The 16,474-nt window shown below is 42.0% G+C and overlaps 1 protein-coding gene across 2 annotated transcripts in view; it reads left to right on the forward strand.

Annotated features, from left to right (window-relative positions):
- Nucleotides 1-16,474, forward strand: part of dock8 (dedicator of cytokinesis 8) — an 82,561-nt gene that overhangs the window by 34,161 nt on the left and 31,926 nt on the right. For both annotated transcript variants that reach the window (XM_080739456.1, XM_080739457.1), the window contains 15 exons: nucleotides 994-1,087; nucleotides 1,592-1,754; nucleotides 2,533-2,650; nucleotides 3,253-3,323; nucleotides 3,979-4,123; nucleotides 5,331-5,432; nucleotides 5,550-5,645; nucleotides 6,562-6,796; nucleotides 7,880-8,044; nucleotides 9,367-9,545; nucleotides 10,193-10,282; nucleotides 13,277-13,372; nucleotides 13,538-13,687; nucleotides 14,230-14,343; nucleotides 16,123-16,278. In XM_080739456.1, the coding sequence (XP_080595582.1) occupies nucleotides 994-1,087; nucleotides 1,592-1,754; nucleotides 2,533-2,650; nucleotides 3,253-3,323; nucleotides 3,979-4,123; nucleotides 5,331-5,432; nucleotides 5,550-5,645; nucleotides 6,562-6,796; nucleotides 7,880-8,044; nucleotides 9,367-9,545; nucleotides 10,193-10,282; nucleotides 13,277-13,372; nucleotides 13,538-13,687; nucleotides 14,230-14,343; nucleotides 16,123-16,278 (1,974 nt within the window). The remainder of the gene's footprint in view (nucleotides 1-993; nucleotides 1,088-1,591; nucleotides 1,755-2,532; nucleotides 2,651-3,252; nucleotides 3,324-3,978; nucleotides 4,124-5,330; nucleotides 5,433-5,549; nucleotides 5,646-6,561; nucleotides 6,797-7,879; nucleotides 8,045-9,366; nucleotides 9,546-10,192; nucleotides 10,283-13,276; nucleotides 13,373-13,537; nucleotides 13,688-14,229; nucleotides 14,344-16,122; nucleotides 16,279-16,474) is intronic.

The raw sequence follows: 16,474 nt of genomic DNA on the forward strand, positions 1-16,474 counted from the left end.
AGAAATCATGAGGGCAGTGTAACGCTTCAACGATCATCTATTATCATTTAACTTTTTAAGGAAAGGTTGTACAAGTTGGTGGAAACTTTTAAACAAGTGACTATTGCCTGCTCACCCCTGTCAGTCCCTCATACTTGTACTTTATACAGAGACATTCTTTCAATACTGTATGTGTACAACATACTGTACACACACACACACACACACACACACACACACACACACACACACACACACACACACACACACACACACACACACACACACACTCCTGCTCCACTTGTCCCGTCCTATACAACATCCACTATAAATAGTACATTTCTTCAAAGTTGCATTCTTTTTAGTGAACATTTGTTTCAATTCGAGGACATTTCCTATTTACACGAATAGTCAATTTGTCAATCTTGTGGCCACCTTGTTTGCATCATTTACTTCTCTAATCAGTACAGTTCAGCTGTGGTTTCCTTTAGCTTCTATGTACTTCAAGTTTAGTGATAAAATAACATTAGTGTGTATGCTTACCTTCTCATGTATTTGTGGATGAGTAGTCTGTAAATGTCGCTTCAAGATAGCGGTGTTCTTCCAGTTTTGCGTCACACTTATTACAGACGGTCTTGTCATTGTTGTCATTATGTGAAGTGTGACCAGACATCAACTCTTCATCCTAGACCTTGCTCTGACATTTCTGTTGTCATAATAATGACACATGCCGTTGTACTGGGACCGGCTGTACTGCAGAATGTTGGCGTCTGCCGCCTCGCTAACGGACGAGTAAAGTCAAATGAATGAAATCAAACCAAAACCAAACTAATTGGTCTTTAGAATGAGAACCATCAATCTGTATGTTATTTTTTATTTAGAAAGATACTGAGGGTTGAGTGCCGTTTGAGTTATATTTATGTTGACCTTTTTGCGTCCTTTACACATCATAACGGAAGTAATAAATCAGTGTTCCATTGACTGTGTGCGTGTGTTTGTGCATCTTTTTTTCAGGAGGGAGACCGCTTGAGCGATGAGGACTTGCTAAAGGTCTTGTCAGAAATTAAGAAGACTTCTACTCCAAAAGGGAGATTCAAGACCATACCAGGTTGTCTTTCAATGCTATATTCCTTTTCTTTTCAGTTTTTACCAAGTGTAATGCACTGTCATATGGCTATAATCAGGGGACTTCAACAGGGGGTTCGGGACCCCTAGGGGGTCCTCAGAGTTACTAAAGGGGGTCCTCTAAATCTTTGTGTGATAGAAACTTTTTTTCCTCCTTTTTTATATTAACCACTTGAACCCTAGCGTCCATATTTGGAGAACTTTAGCCAAAAATAGCAGATCTACAAGCTCACAACGCCTATTTTCGGCTATTTTCAGCAAAGAGGTTTGGTGTAGTGGGGAAAAAAGAGCACACTAAGTACAGAGTGAAAGATCAAGTTTATTAAGTATTGACTTTTCACTCTTCATCCTAGACTTTTCGTCCTAGACCTTGCTCTGGCATTTGTATCTGTTAACACAAATTGACATGAATCCAAAATACATTGATGATTGTGCTGAAAACGTTGAAGCTATAATAATGCTGTGTGACCTGTCTCTTGGTGTATAGGTACCATCAAACTGGACATGTCACCAGTCCATGACATGCCACCAGCCTGCCTGTCCTCAGAGCTCATCCCACTGATCCCAGTGGCTGAGAGGACCATTCGGCCAATCAAAGAGGTTCTGGAGTTCCCCTCTACTGAGGTCTTGGTACCGCACAACATCTACCGGTGAGTTTGTGGTATTTAAGAATAAATAGCATGTAGCCTCAGGCGTAAACACGTTTGTGTACAATGTACTATTAGACTAGCGATAGAGAACAGGAATAGCTAGTGTCACTCATCATCTGATCGCACCAACAGTTTTGGTCCACCCTGTAATTCAAGGCACCTGAGAGAATGTCTGATAGATGAGCACTGTAAAGAGACACACTACACGCTCTTACAGTGTAATTGTTTAGAAAATATCGACTCAACATGTTGGACTCCATGTGCAAGCAAGCCTTGTGCATGGTAATTACATGCTTGTGGACTGTTTGTGCTCTATGGAATTTGCGACCTTCCCTTGTATGTCAGGTTTGAAGTGTTGTGTTAAAACCGCAGTCAGTCAAAAACATTGTATAGTAATAGTAATTATCACTTAGTCATTCAGACTATTATGGTTGGTTAACTTGTTTTTACATGACTGATATGTTACTGTGCAAAGGGTGCCCTCCAGTGGTCTTCATAGGAATTGGCAAAGTTAGCATGCCACAGACCTATTTTTTTTTTTTTTTTTTCCTGTGGACAAATCCAATAGAAATACTGGTTTTAACTCTTCGCTTACTCACATCCCCCAACCTCCCTCTGAAAATCTCACCAAAATCACCACCTCTACCTGTCTGTCTCCTTTCTTTGGCAAACATGAAATGGATTTCTTTTTAAAGTCATACTGTCTAACATTCATTTTTGTAGTCTGTTACATGAACAGAAACTGTGTGATGATCCCTCACCCGTCTTCTCTCTGTAGGAACCTGCTCTATATCTACCCTCAGAGGCTGAACTTTGTCAACAGATTGACATCGGCGCGGAACATCAGCATTAAGTTCCAGTTCATGAGTGGAGAGGACGCCAGCTGCTCGCTGCCTGTAAGTGCTGCTGTGAAACATACATGGACTCCAAATACTGTTGTTACCACAGCAGAACTGATCAGTGATCACATCAACCTTAGCGTCCTTATTATGGGGCAAACATTCAGCAAAAATAGCCAATCTACAAGTTTGTCGAGCAGCTATTTTCAGTGAAGAGATTTGGTATGTAGGGGGACAATGTGAGGGCACAGTACATACGCCTGGGGAACCCCGTTCAACAAAAGTACAGTTTATCATTTCTGTCGGGTGGAAACGTTTTCTGTCCAAAATGGTTACTTTCCAGGAAATGTTACAAATGGATCGGGTAAAGTTATAATTTATTGAGAAGCTCTTGTTAAAACTTTTCATTGGTTAAATATTCATAAAACCCACCGACAGACTTAATCAGTTTCAAACTCTTGTTCCTATTTTGGGCATGTCGTTATAGGCGAAAATAAATAGAAAAAGATTGGCTATTGTAGCTCGGCTATTTTTGACAACAAAGATAGGGTTTAAGTGGTTAATGCCGTTTGTATTAGATTGCACATTGTGTCATTGAACCGATTTGATACATAAAGGGTTTAATAATTTTCACCTTGTGTTTCATTCTCAATTCAAAGGTATTCTTTGGGAAATCAAGCGGTCCTGAGTTTGTCCAGGAGGTGTACACGCCTGTCACATACCACAACAAGTACGTAGACAATGCTTAACTGCATTTAGGCCTGGAATTATTTAATGATTATTATTTAATGAGATATTGAAAAATAGCAGATATACGAGTTCACAGCGCACCATCTGCTATTTATTTTTATGAAAGTCTTTGAATATATATTTTTTAAAGCGAACATTTATAACTCAAATATTTGCTTCTGGGGGGTCCCTGGAACAACATATTTTGAGCTGGGGGTCTGCGGCCAAATACATATCATTTTGAGGGTCCTTGATATGAAAAGGTTTGAGAACCACTGATTTAGAAGGATTTAGAACAGACATTTATAGAATCGTGTCAAAAATATTCAAAGACTTGCACAAAAGACTTTTCAAAAATAGCAGATCTACAGCGTGGCACCGAGTGCCGCGCTGTGAGCTTGTAGATCTGCAATGTTTTGGGTTAAACAATCACAGGTTGCTACATAATATTGTCATAAATGTCATTATAACTGACTCACTGACTGTCTATCTCTCTCTCTCTCTCTCTGTCTTACTATCTCTCATGATTACTTGCTCTCTTTTTCCCTTCCTCTCTCTCTTCTAATCTCCTTCCAATCCTCATTCACCCTACTTTCTCTCCCTCCATCCCCCTGTTTCCCTCCCTTCATCACGCTCTCCCCCTTGTTTAATTTCAGGTCCCCGGACTTTTATGAGGAAGTGAAGGTGGCCCTTCCCGCGCGACTGACAGAGAGACACCACCTTCTGTTCACTTTCTATCACATCAGCTGTCAGCAGAAACAGAACCAGAGTGGCAGCTGTGAGACGCTCATAGGATATTCAGTAAGAGTCCCGAACCCCTGTGCAACTAGGCCTGTCACAGTTATTTCCTAACCGCCTGATCGCAATTATTTGTGACAATCGCAATTCATTTTGCTTAATTGTCAGGATCATTGACATTACTTTATTACACACTTGGGCTGCCATCATTTTGGTAATTATTTTGCTGTCGTTTCTTTGCATCAGCAATGAATAGGAGCCTATTATGCATGCTTCCTGGTGCTGGCGGCCGAGCAGCATCTGTTTAGCTGGTAACCATGGTAACCAGTTAACTCGTCACTGGATTTATATTTATTGTATTTATTCTTATGCCAAAAGCGCAATTAAATCAATAATCGCAATCATCGATTGGGTTCCTCCAGTTCCACAGTCCATCAACACCATCCGTAGTTCAATATAATAATAAAATAGCCAGCCACATAAGTCACATGCCACCACACTCTATATAGCTCATAACCAAACAGAGTGCCTCTGTAGACATAGGCACCCAAACACAACAACATGAAAAGTCATATTCACATTTCTCAAGTCTATACAAGGGAAGGGCACCCCAAAAATCTCTCTATACGATACCAGAGGTGTGCGGTTGGGGGCTTATCCTTAATGCAATTTATCATAATGCATTTTGGTGCTAATAAATAGCCCAAATAAATCACATATGCAGTGATTTATTTGATTGGCGTTTTGGAATCAACAAAAGCAGCACATTTTGAACCACATGAACCATAGAGTCCCCATGCTGAGCTGAACCGACATGTTGTAGATTGGCTAATGGCTAACTCACAACGAATCGCTGTGACCTTGTACATGGGCTATTTTCAGCAAAGATATTTAGTGTAGATTGAAGAAATGAATAGAGCCCACACACCGAGGTAGGTACAAAACACATCTTTATTTAGTTTCGATCATGTTGATCGAAACGTTGTCCAAATAATTTCTTTTCACCTACCTTGGTGTCCAATTTGTGAACTAAAGCCTCTTAGCCCAGCCCCCACCGGTCATCGGTCGATGTGCGTTGCCGAAGTTTCCTTTCAATATTTTACTTTAAACCACACAAGTGATAAAGGCTTAAGTGATTAAAACCATATCACCATATTACAATATCCCCAAATCCAGACAATAGTCTCATATCACAATATCGCCCAGCCCTTATCCATCATGTATACAGTACAGCACTAAGAGCTATCCACTGTCTCTGCCTCTTGTCCAGTGGCTACCCATACTGAATAGTGACCGCCTGCAGACGGGTCAGTACTGTCTCCCCATTGCCCAGGAACGACTGCCGGCCAACTACTCACTGCACTCACCTGAGGTACCATTCAGCTTCCTTACACTGGACATTATTCATTCTGTTTATATTTCTGTCATCAAGCCATATATGTTCATGTATTGCCTGAAGTACATTAAATCTATCTCTTTGTCCGTGTAGAAAATGCCCGCCCAAGTCCCTCCAGTCAAGTGGATGGAGAGTCATAAAGGACTGTTCAACCTGGAGATTCAGGCTGTGTCCTCTGTACATGCACAGGTGAGAAATGGGTGCACACACACACACACACACACACACACACACACACACACACACACACACACACACACACACACACACACACACACACACACACACGCCTGACACTGTGGTTCCCCTGACACATCACTGTGACATCACAGGTGACATCGCAGGTGTCATCACCTATGTAAAAGTCCATATATGGGTATTCCCAAGAATCCCTTTTATGCCCATATATGAAGATCTCTGATGTCATCGATATACATCACTGGCCAGATGGCCAAGACATGACCCATATCTGTGTGGCTGGTTCAGATAGGGATCTCCTTATATGGGCATAAAAGGGATTCTGGACTTTACTGGTGAACTAGAGATTTTTCCAGATAGGTCGCAATTGTTCTTTAGCGCTCTTCTATGCAGATACGCTATGATGACCATGTACACTGCTGTAAAATGAAGTACCTGGTGCCAAAAGCGAGTAAGGTTGAGACAAGTCGAGTTGGTACCCGTACCATGCAGTGGAAAAGTTCCAATATACACACAGCTTCTGTTTTCCCAGGATACCTTCCTGGAGTGTTGACTTAGTGCTTCTCTTGTCTTCTCTCATCTTGTCTGTCTGTCTCTGTCTGTCTGTCTTGTACAAAATAAACACCATTACATATCGTCACTGTCTGGCAGAAACCTTGTATCTCCAAGTTTCAAATTTGCTAGTTTTTTTCGTAAATTAAAGCCCTGCCTCATCATACAAGACTTTCGAACAAAACTAGTGAAAATAGCTGATCTACAAGCACACAACGCCTCGGCGTTGTGTGCTTGTAGATCGGCTATTTTCACTAGTTTAAATTATGTTAAAAATGATTGGTTTTGTACATACCAAGGTTGCCACCCGACAACAAAGATATCTAATACGACGTCCCACGTTCTCTGTACCCAGGACAACCACTTGGAGCGTTTCTTTACCCTCTGCCACGCCTTGGAAGGCGGGGCCACCTTCCCCCTGCGGGTCAGGGACGAGAAGATCGCAGAGAACAAGCTGGAGCAGGAGCTGAAGCTCAGCATCATCTCCCTGTCCTCCTCCAGACTGGAGCCTCTGGTGCTCTACCTCCACCTGGTGCTGGATAAGCTCTTCACCCTCATCATGCAGCCCATGGTCATTGCAGGGCAGACCGGTGAGTTACACCTCATTTATACTCCATATTACCAAGGTGTCGTCACCCGATACTTGAAAATCCTTTTTTATTGTTTTGTTTTTTGCTCAACCAGCTTGTGCACTACCCACATGCTCGATTCGATTTTGACTCCCGGCGCCATTTCTTGCATATGTCTATTCTCTCTCTGCCCTTCGCTTCCCGCCTTTCTACATTTGTCTTTCCAAATAAGGAACAAATGGAACAACAAAATAAATCATTTTTTTTCAGTGAATGACAATGTTGTGCGATGGGAGTAGTAGTAGGTATGTGTACGAGCGGGCTAGGGAACACTATTTGAATTGAGTTTTAGAGAATTTCAATGTTCAAAGGAATGCTAAATTCAACCTCCATTGGAATATTGGCAATTGGAACAAATTCCCTTTTTAAGCCACTTTTTATTCATTAGCTTTATTACAATATCATATACAATATGTTGTGACCTATTGTTTTAAATGTTTTAATTTAGTGTAGCCATTTTTTTTATTTAATTTTTTCTCCCCAATTTAGTCGTTTTGCCAGTAGATTCCTCCCCACACACAATTCTTTTTTTGTTTTGGGGCTTTTATGCCTTTATTGGATAGGACAGTAGACTGACAGGAAATAGGGGGAGAGATGAGGAGAGACATGCGGCAAAGGTCGTCCGGATCAGGAATCGAACCAGCGACGCCGTCAGGCATCAATGCCTATGGCAATGCCTATGTGATATGCGCCTGGACCAGAAGGCCACGGGAACCCCCCCCATTTCTGTGTTTTCACTGCTGTTGTATCCTACTGGCCTTGCCTGCCAGTCGAGTGAGGAGCCCCCACCAGGTGGACTTAGAGCCTTCGTCCTACTCCTCCCGCCAAACACTGCTCGGGGTTTCCCTCCCCTGAACACGGGCCAGTGCAACCGACAAAGCTGATTGCACCATGATTCGAACTCACAACCTCCGTGGTGGTGGGCAGGGACTTTACAATTGCGCCACCAAAGCGACTTGCAACATATTGTTTTGACTCAACTTATTGTAGGAGTCTGTCAATCTAACGTTATTTGTTTACTTGTCTTATGTCTTTGTGCATTAGCCAACTTGGCTCAGATAGCCTTCGAGTCAGTGGTGTCTGTGGTCAATAGTCTCCATAACAGCCTGGAGCTGAACAGAGACCTGCAGGGCAGGAACGGCCTCCTAGCGTCCTACCTCTACTGGGTGTTTCGTCTGCCTGACGCACCGCGAGAGATCCAGCTTGCAGGTACCTTTTTTTTTAAGAGTATTGACACCATCGTGTCTAAACACATGTCTATACCTGGTCCAAGAGTGAGACTGGGGGTACATTCACACATAGTTGTGTTGACTTTGTGTGATTTGGTGCAAAGTTGCAACGTTGTTGTATTTTCGTTTGGTCCAATTAGTGTTCTCACTGCACTTTGTCAAGCATTCCAAACATTGTAAACAAAAGTCAAGTAGTCTAAATCAGTGGTTCTCAAATATTTTTGCACCCAAAAGAGAAAATTTTATGTCTCCCTGGGACCCAAACAAGTGAAATTGTGAGATTGTAGATCTGTTATTTTCACTACTACTTAAAAGTATTTTCCCCCTCTAATTAAATCATTGGAATTGTTTAATTTGTTTTTAACTTAAAGCTATTTTTTTTTTCTTTTTTTGCTGGGGTGATTTCTTTGAAAATCTTTTGAAATAATAATTAAAAACTAAATGTAGGAAACAAAAAATAAAGGCAGATTCACTCACAACCCCCAAAAATTGGTCTGTGACCCACATATGGGTCCCGACCCACTGTTTGGGAAACAGTGGTCAAAATGATTGCTCGTGTAATGGACAGAATTTCCAATGGAAACTCTCACCTTGTCTTTTTGGTCTCAGAAATAATGGAATGAGACCAAGAAGACAGAGAATGGAATCATTCTTCAAGCGAGTCGAGTGAGACTGACTTTTATGATCATCATTAATTATTTGAAAGTTACCATTAAATCATTAAATTAAGTCTGTAAAGTGTGTTAACTTGACCCTTTAGTTGTGCCCAATTATAGAATATACATTTTCATTAAAATATGTCTTACTTGTAATCATTTACACATTTTTTTTGGGGTGGTCAGATTTTTTGGGGGGTCGGTAAACCAAACTCTGGTGAACGTGGAATCATTCATTTTCATTCAGACCAGTGTTCTGTTGTTTGGTCTGCCCACAAGTTTTAATGTGTGTGACCTTTTCAAACAAATTAGACTGAATAAACACACCATAGTTCAATTAAAATGGACCAAACAGGGTAGGTACGGTAGGTGTGAAAGGGCCCAGAATTTACTCTTTGCTGGAAAATGTCAAAACCTTGGAAGAAGGTTGAGCATTTCTTGCACCTCTAAGTTGAGAAAGATGTCAGGAAAACAACCTGAATCAGAGAAACAAGATAAGATAAACAACATGAGTGCTTTCTGAGCTGTGTGCGTGTGCGTTTGCGTGTGTGTGCGTGTGTGTGTATGCGTGTGTGTGTGTGTATGTGTGTGTGTGTGTGTGTGTGCGTGCGTCTGCGTGCGTGTGCGTGCGTGGTCCTATATTGAGGTCCAGGCAGTTCGTTGCCTGCTGCAGAGAGTCGCTACAGCACCATGAGTCGGACCACAGCTTCAGCAGTTGGCAACATGCTTCTCCAGTCCAGGGCGCGCAGCAGCAGTAACCCAGACATCCCAGGTCCACACTCCTCTGCCGAGGACGCAGAGGTTAAAAACATCCTGTCCTCCAAGGTACTTCACCGCAGATATCTGGAATGTTTGCACTAATAGAGGGTATGCGCATGCAAAGTGAATGGAATACCGAGTGGCAAAGTAAGTTTAACGTAGTTTAACGTTGTTTAATGTAATCAGATAGGACTTTTCTGTTTGGTTGTATGGGCTGTCAAGGCTAGAAAGTATTTTTTTGCCACTCAGTAGGCATTCCCGCATAACTTCCGGGTATGATGATGATGTCACGCGCATCCCCTCTATACATGGACCATCATGTGCTGCCACCAAACAAACAAACAAACAAACAAAAAACATTAATTTGTAGTGGCTTTAAAGAAGCGTTTTGACCACAAATAGTTTTTTTCCACTCGCATTTACAAATCAACATTTATATAATCTTGCTCAGACTCATTTAACCCTGCACACGTACTCACACTGAGCAAATTATTGTCAAACACTTTGTGCACAGGTACACACAAATGCGCACATAGTATGCAAATGATTCTGATGGCATAATGTCTTTTACACACGGTACACCCACTTGATATCCATTCCCCACAGAACATTAGGCATGGGGATAGGCCACTAGTCAGACAGCATAGCTGGACACATCCACATTCATCAGGTTCATTGTGATGGAACCTGTGTGTTTCCCTGTTCATCTCCAGGGCCACAACAACCCAGGCTGCCGCATGTCTACCTATGTTGATGCCAGCAACCAGGGCTCCTCTGGAGGCACCAGACCCTCCAACAGAAAGGTAGAGCTTTCACACTTAACAGTATATCCTATCCCCAGAGGTCTTCAACAGGGGGTCCGGGACCCCTAGGGGGTCCTCAGAGTTACTACTGGGGGTCCTCCAAATCTTTGTGTGATTAGAAACAATTTTTTTTCTCCTTTTTTATATTAACTTTTTCGCCGCCGTTGACAGTCCTCACCGTCATTGAAAGGGTTAATACCATGGCGCCGTTGACGGTGAGGACTGTGAATCTTACTGTATATACAGTAAAGATATTATTACTTACTTAATGTCGCTCCGGTCCCGCTCGCATCGGTAATGTCGGCGATTTGTTTACAACGCACGTTGGGCGTGCACGCGAAGTGAAGCTCCTCAATGTTAAGTCAATGGAGAGGCCCATAAAGAAACTTCATTTAAACAAAATAGCCATTTTGAGACATTTTGCAGCAGATCTAAATGTAAACAAGGCACAAGGCAGGGCGCAGCCATCTTGCCTCTTCTTGTCCCACACTGTCATGTGACTAGATGACGTAATCGTTGCCGTCAAGTGATAATCCAAAAAAACAAAAACAACCCCCTTCCAGCCCTTCAAAATAATAGCGGCGGCCTATGGAGGAAACCGCGTGGCACCGAGGCACCAAGCAACCTTCAGATTAAGAGGCACTAATTGTGTTAACCACTTGAACCCTAGCGTCCATATTCTGAGAACTTCAGCCAAAAATAGCAGATCTACGAGCTCACAACGCCTAGCGCTGCAAGGCATTGTGAGCTTGTAGATCAGCTATTTTCGGCAAAGAGCTTTGGTGTAGAGGGGAAAAAGAGCAGACTAAGAACAGAGTGAAAGGTCAAGTTTTTTAAGTATTGACGGTTCAAGTGGTTAAATATCTGAAAACACAAATTGACATGATTCCAAAATACGCTGATGATTGTGCTGTCAAAAGATGAAACTTATATGGAATCTATGAACAGGTTGTGGGGGTCCCTGCTTCATCTCTTTCTCAACTAAGGGGTACTTGGACTGAAAATGTTGAAGACTCCTGTCCTATCCAATTATATCCTGAATCTGAAAATGGTTTTGCCAGAATCTTTTAGCAGTGCTTGTTTGCTAGCATGTGTATAATTATATATTTTACTATTATACTATTACTAGTAAGACACCTGAGGGTGGAATGCGACCTCAGGGTGACATGCGACCTCGCCCTAATTCTTGACTATCTGGCCAACCACAGCGTTTCTCTGACGATTCTAGTTGTTATCATTCTGGGGGGAGTTTGTTCATGTTTTTGTGAGGGTATCAACCCTAGGAGACACGGGGAGAACATGCAAACTCCACACAGAAAGGTCCTATCGCCAACCCCACCTAGGGTGTGAGCGATAGGGCCTAAACATGGAGATGTGGAGAACACTATATATGAAGATAGTCCAGTCCATCATGTCATATGGGACTACCGTCATAGACAGTAGCCATTGTTAGGCCGGAGTCAATGGCTGTCTGTCTGACTGTCTGTACAGGAAGTGATGTCACATGACATACTTTTTATGCCCATATATGAGTCATTCTGTACCACATCTCCATGTTTAGGCCAAACAGGTTTGCTCCATTTCTCCATGTATAGGTCCAAATGACCTCGCCCTAAAGGGCGAGGTCGCGCCAATTCTTGACCATCTGGCCAACCACAGCGTTTCTCTGACGATTCTAGTTGTTGTCATTCTGGGGGGAGTTTGTTCATGTTTTTGTGAGGGTATCAACCCTAGGAGACACGGGGAGAACATGCAAACTCCACACAGAAAGGCCCTATCGCTCACACCCTAGGTTGGGTTGGCGATAGGGCCTTTCTGTGTGGAGTTTGCCTAAACATGGAGATGTGGTACAGAAGGACTCATATATGGGCATAAAAAGTATGTCATGTGACATCACTTCCTGTACAGACAGTCAGACAGACAGCCATTGACTCCGACCTAACAATAGCTTCTGTCTATGACGGTAGTTCCATATGACATATTGGACTAGACTATCTCCATATATAGTGTTATCCACACCTCCATGTTAGGACTCATATATGGGCATAAAAAGTATGTCATGTGACATCACTTCCTGTACAGACAGTCAGCCATTGACTCCGGATTAACAATGGCTACTGTCTATGACGGTAGTCCCATATGACATATTGGACTAGACTATCTCCATATATAGTGTTATCCACATCTCCATGTTTAGACAGCCAATGACTCCGGCCTAACAATGGCTACTTTCTATGACGGTAGTCCCATATGACATGATGGACTGGACTATCTCCATATATAGTGTTATCCACATTTCGTGTAGCCGCCCTGTACAGGAAGTGATGTCACAACTCGCTGACATCACACTGACATCACAGAGGATACGGACGGTCACGAGGATACGGAAGGAAGGAAGGACACTCAAGTGACACGGTTCTTCAGAGTATATGCGACCTTCGGTCGCAATAAATGACATGAACCCTATTGTCGTTAATCTGGCAGACAGTGGGCTTGTAGTTCGGCTATTTTCAGTGAAGAGATTTGGTGTAGAGGGAAAAAAGGAGCGTACCAAATATAGAGCCCTGGGGGACCCCAGTCATCTAATTATATTGGGTTTAAAGTTCATCATGGCAAGGTAACTACGCAACCAACTAAAGTGTACTTGAATGTCTTGTCTCATCTACACTGCCTCCCTGGTCCTGTGCATAAAAGCTATGCGTGTTATGAGTATGAGATAGAAAAAAATTAAAGAAAAAAGAGATCCCCCAAAATTAGTTTATCCTCTTTTGTTACCAGTAGTTGCCACAAGGGGGCAGTGTGACATTAAACTCACAAGTAAATGAATTAATAGCTGGTGTCAAAAGTTCCCCATATTCATCCTCCTGTTTATAGGTCAGCCTATATTCTTCTGAGTGAATGCACATATCTGTGTTGGTTAAGAATGAGTAACAGGCCACCATTAGAAGCAATGTGCCCTGAGTGATGAGTGGCTCTGTGCTGTGTCTATTGCAGCAGTTCCATGAGGAGCTGGCCCTGCAGATGGTGGTCAGCACAGGAGTCTGCAGAGAGAACGCCTATAAATATGCCTGGTTCTTCTTTGAGCTGCTGGTCAGTATTCTGTATGATATACACATTGTAAAATCGACATTTAACAGTTCCAAATGAATAAATGAACACTAAGGATTTTACTCTAGAGCTATATTACTATTGGTATTTTAGAATGAATATGCTGCAGTATGTAACAGGTTTGTGTGTGTGTGCGTGCTTGTGCAGGTGAAGAGCATGGCTCAGCATGTCAATCAATTGGAGAAGCAAAACATTCCTCGAAGGAATCGCTTCTCTGACCGCTTCAAAGATGACATCACCACCATTGTTAGCGTAGTTACTGCTGAGATCGGAACCATCCTGGTCAAACAACAAAAGGTATGGTTGATGATGATGACTATGTTATTTTTGGATCTCTTAAATCACAGTGGGTTTAGACTACCTAAACTCATTCAAAATAACCGATCTCTTGGGGTGTCCCCTCCTCGCTCCAGCGAACAGAGCATTTGTGAGTTTGAGGATGGGAAGCCGGCAGGGGATTGTGTCCTTTTCACTGCACTGTATTGACACCTACTGATTGGAGTGTGCATGGGGTGTGGGTACCTGTTCATTGGGGAGGAGAACTTCAGAGAGATAGATCCTCTGTGCTTGTTGCAGTCTCATGGGGAGAAGATGAGGCTTTAAACACGTTTTAAACGAAGAAATTACACAAATTTCATCAATTAACAACAATTCTAACATTTTTCAAAGCTTAAAAGTTTGGGAACCACTGGACTAGATGATCCAGTTACTGCCTCCAGCGAGTTCTGTACAACAGGAACTTGTGGAGCTGATGCCTGCATGTATTCTTTCTTTTATGTGGTATGTGCCTTATTACATTATTGATTGCTGTTTGTTGATTCCTCTTGTTGGTTTTTCAGGAGCAGGAACAGGCAGAGAAAGTCAACATAAGCCTGGCGTTCTTCCTCTATGACCTGATGTCTCTCATGGACAGAGGATTTGTCTACCAACTGGTTAGAAACTACTGCAACCAGGTACATCCACACCTGTTACGGACAGTACTTTGTCCTGTTACGGACAGTACTTTGTCCTCATACGTGCATGGGAATTTCAGTTAATTGTTAAAAGTTTATTTAAGATACCCAAACCACATCTACGTTTTTCTACATAGATTCAGTTCCTGAAGTTCCTCTTCGTAACTGTATAGTTCAATACTATTATGTTAAAAGAGTAGCATCCCATGCCTTACATTTGCAAAACTTCAGATTGCAGAACTCAGTTGCAGAACTGAAAAAGATGTTAATCTGTTACCTTCGTTGGTTTTAATTAACTATGCAAAGTTTACAGCACAGAGATACTACATAAAAGTGTCAAACTCGTTCTGTGCTCGTTAGTGTACTCTCTAATCAATTAAAGAATCCAAGACCTTTTTGATGCCTGTCAGAGAGGGGAGGGTGGAGGGGTGTTTGTACACACACAGACTTACCTAGTTTCCATAAAGACTTACAGATAAGGTGGTATATATCAAAGACCCAAAGAAACTCAATCCAACTGTGACCTCTTTCAGCTTAGGAAAAGATGATGGTACAGTATCTCTGATTCATTTGTTAAGATGTCTGAGGAATCCTCAGAGAGTGAACGATTAGCTTGGTGTAAAGATTGTATTATGGACATAGCAGTTGATGAATAGGAGGGAGTTGCATTTGATCAATATAAGATTTAAATGATTACAGTACAAGTGGATTGTGTTAACATACAGTATATTACCCCATCTCTACCCCAATTGTTTTGATGCCAATACTCCAGACCAATGTGTAAAATATAATAATGTGTGAGAAAGGCGCATTGTTTCACTGCTTAAGGGAGTGCCTGGGTATCATGAACTTTTAAAATTATGTACTTGAAACAATTGCCTGGGGACAGCAGTATGTCCGCAGCTGAAGGTCTGTTCCCTTTTACATTGGTTGGCACATATTCTTTTATAAAGCCATCGTTGGGCAAATCCTGGCTATTTAAATTGCCTTCTTGATTGAAAAACAAGTTCATATAACATCCACTCCCAGAACCTGCCACTTTTTACCATCCCTTGTCCGTCCACAAAAATTAGGAAGATTGCTTTTATTTTTTACACTCCATGATGGTCCTGGAATCAGCTCCGGAAAGACATTAAATTGGAGCACTTTGTCCCTTTAGGGTGATTTCAAAAGTTTACTTCAGATGTAAACTGAAGTAAAACTGAAGTTTACTTCAAAAACTCAGTTCTGCAGCTGTTTTACTTGAGTTTGTATAAGTGTGTAATTTGTGTTTGGGTTTTGTTTGGTGTTGTTGTATGTTATGTTGTAATCCCTGCATGTTGTTCCCTTGGCCAGGGCTCCCCTTTAAAAGAGATAACCATCTCAATGGAACTCACCTGGATAAATAAATTGTCTTTTCCGAGCTAAACGCATAATTGCACAAACCAGATGTCAGACAATGGTCCAGGGACTTAAAGTAATTGTCTTCCTTTTGAGACATTGACTTGATATCAAAGAATAATGTGATGTCTTCCAAAAAGACATTTTCTACTAAATCTGAGTATTTTTTGTGTGTATTGTTAGGAAAAAATGACACTGTCTTTTAATATTGTACAATCTGTATATTGTACAAACCTTTGTAATGTTTTTATTTGTATTTTGTAATGTGGGGGGCAGAAGTGTGATGTGGGATTACATGTGTTACAATCTATGTTGTTGAAACATAAATGTATGTATGTATACATTTGGAAAAATAATAAAAAATAATAACGAATTTCACCTAACTCATATCGTTCCCAGATGTCGGCTAAGAGTGTCCCCATGCCGACACTGATCAGCATGCGTCTGGAGTTCCTGCGTATCCTGTGCAGCCATGAGCACTACCTCAACCTGAGCCTCTACTTCAGTAGCCCCACCTCCGCTCCCGCCTCCCCAAATCCATCCATCTCCTCACAGGTCAGTTCAACTGTCACTCTCGTCACTTCAACTGTAAGTGCTTTGTGTCCGTACTCCGTATAGGTCAGGGGTAGGGTTGGAGGCGGTAACCGCCGTACCGCCGTACCGCGGTATACCGAGGTCTACTGCGGTGTCATTGTGCTTACCGCGGTAAAAAGACTAAAAAAAGGTCTATTTTTTATTGGAAAACAAGCGA

The sequence above is a fragment of the Nannobrachium achirus genome (assembly GCF_963921795.1).
Source record: "Nannobrachium achirus genome assembly, chromosome: 12".
Taxonomy (NCBI): Eukaryota; Metazoa; Chordata; class Actinopteri; order Myctophiformes; family Myctophidae; genus Nannobrachium; species Nannobrachium achirus.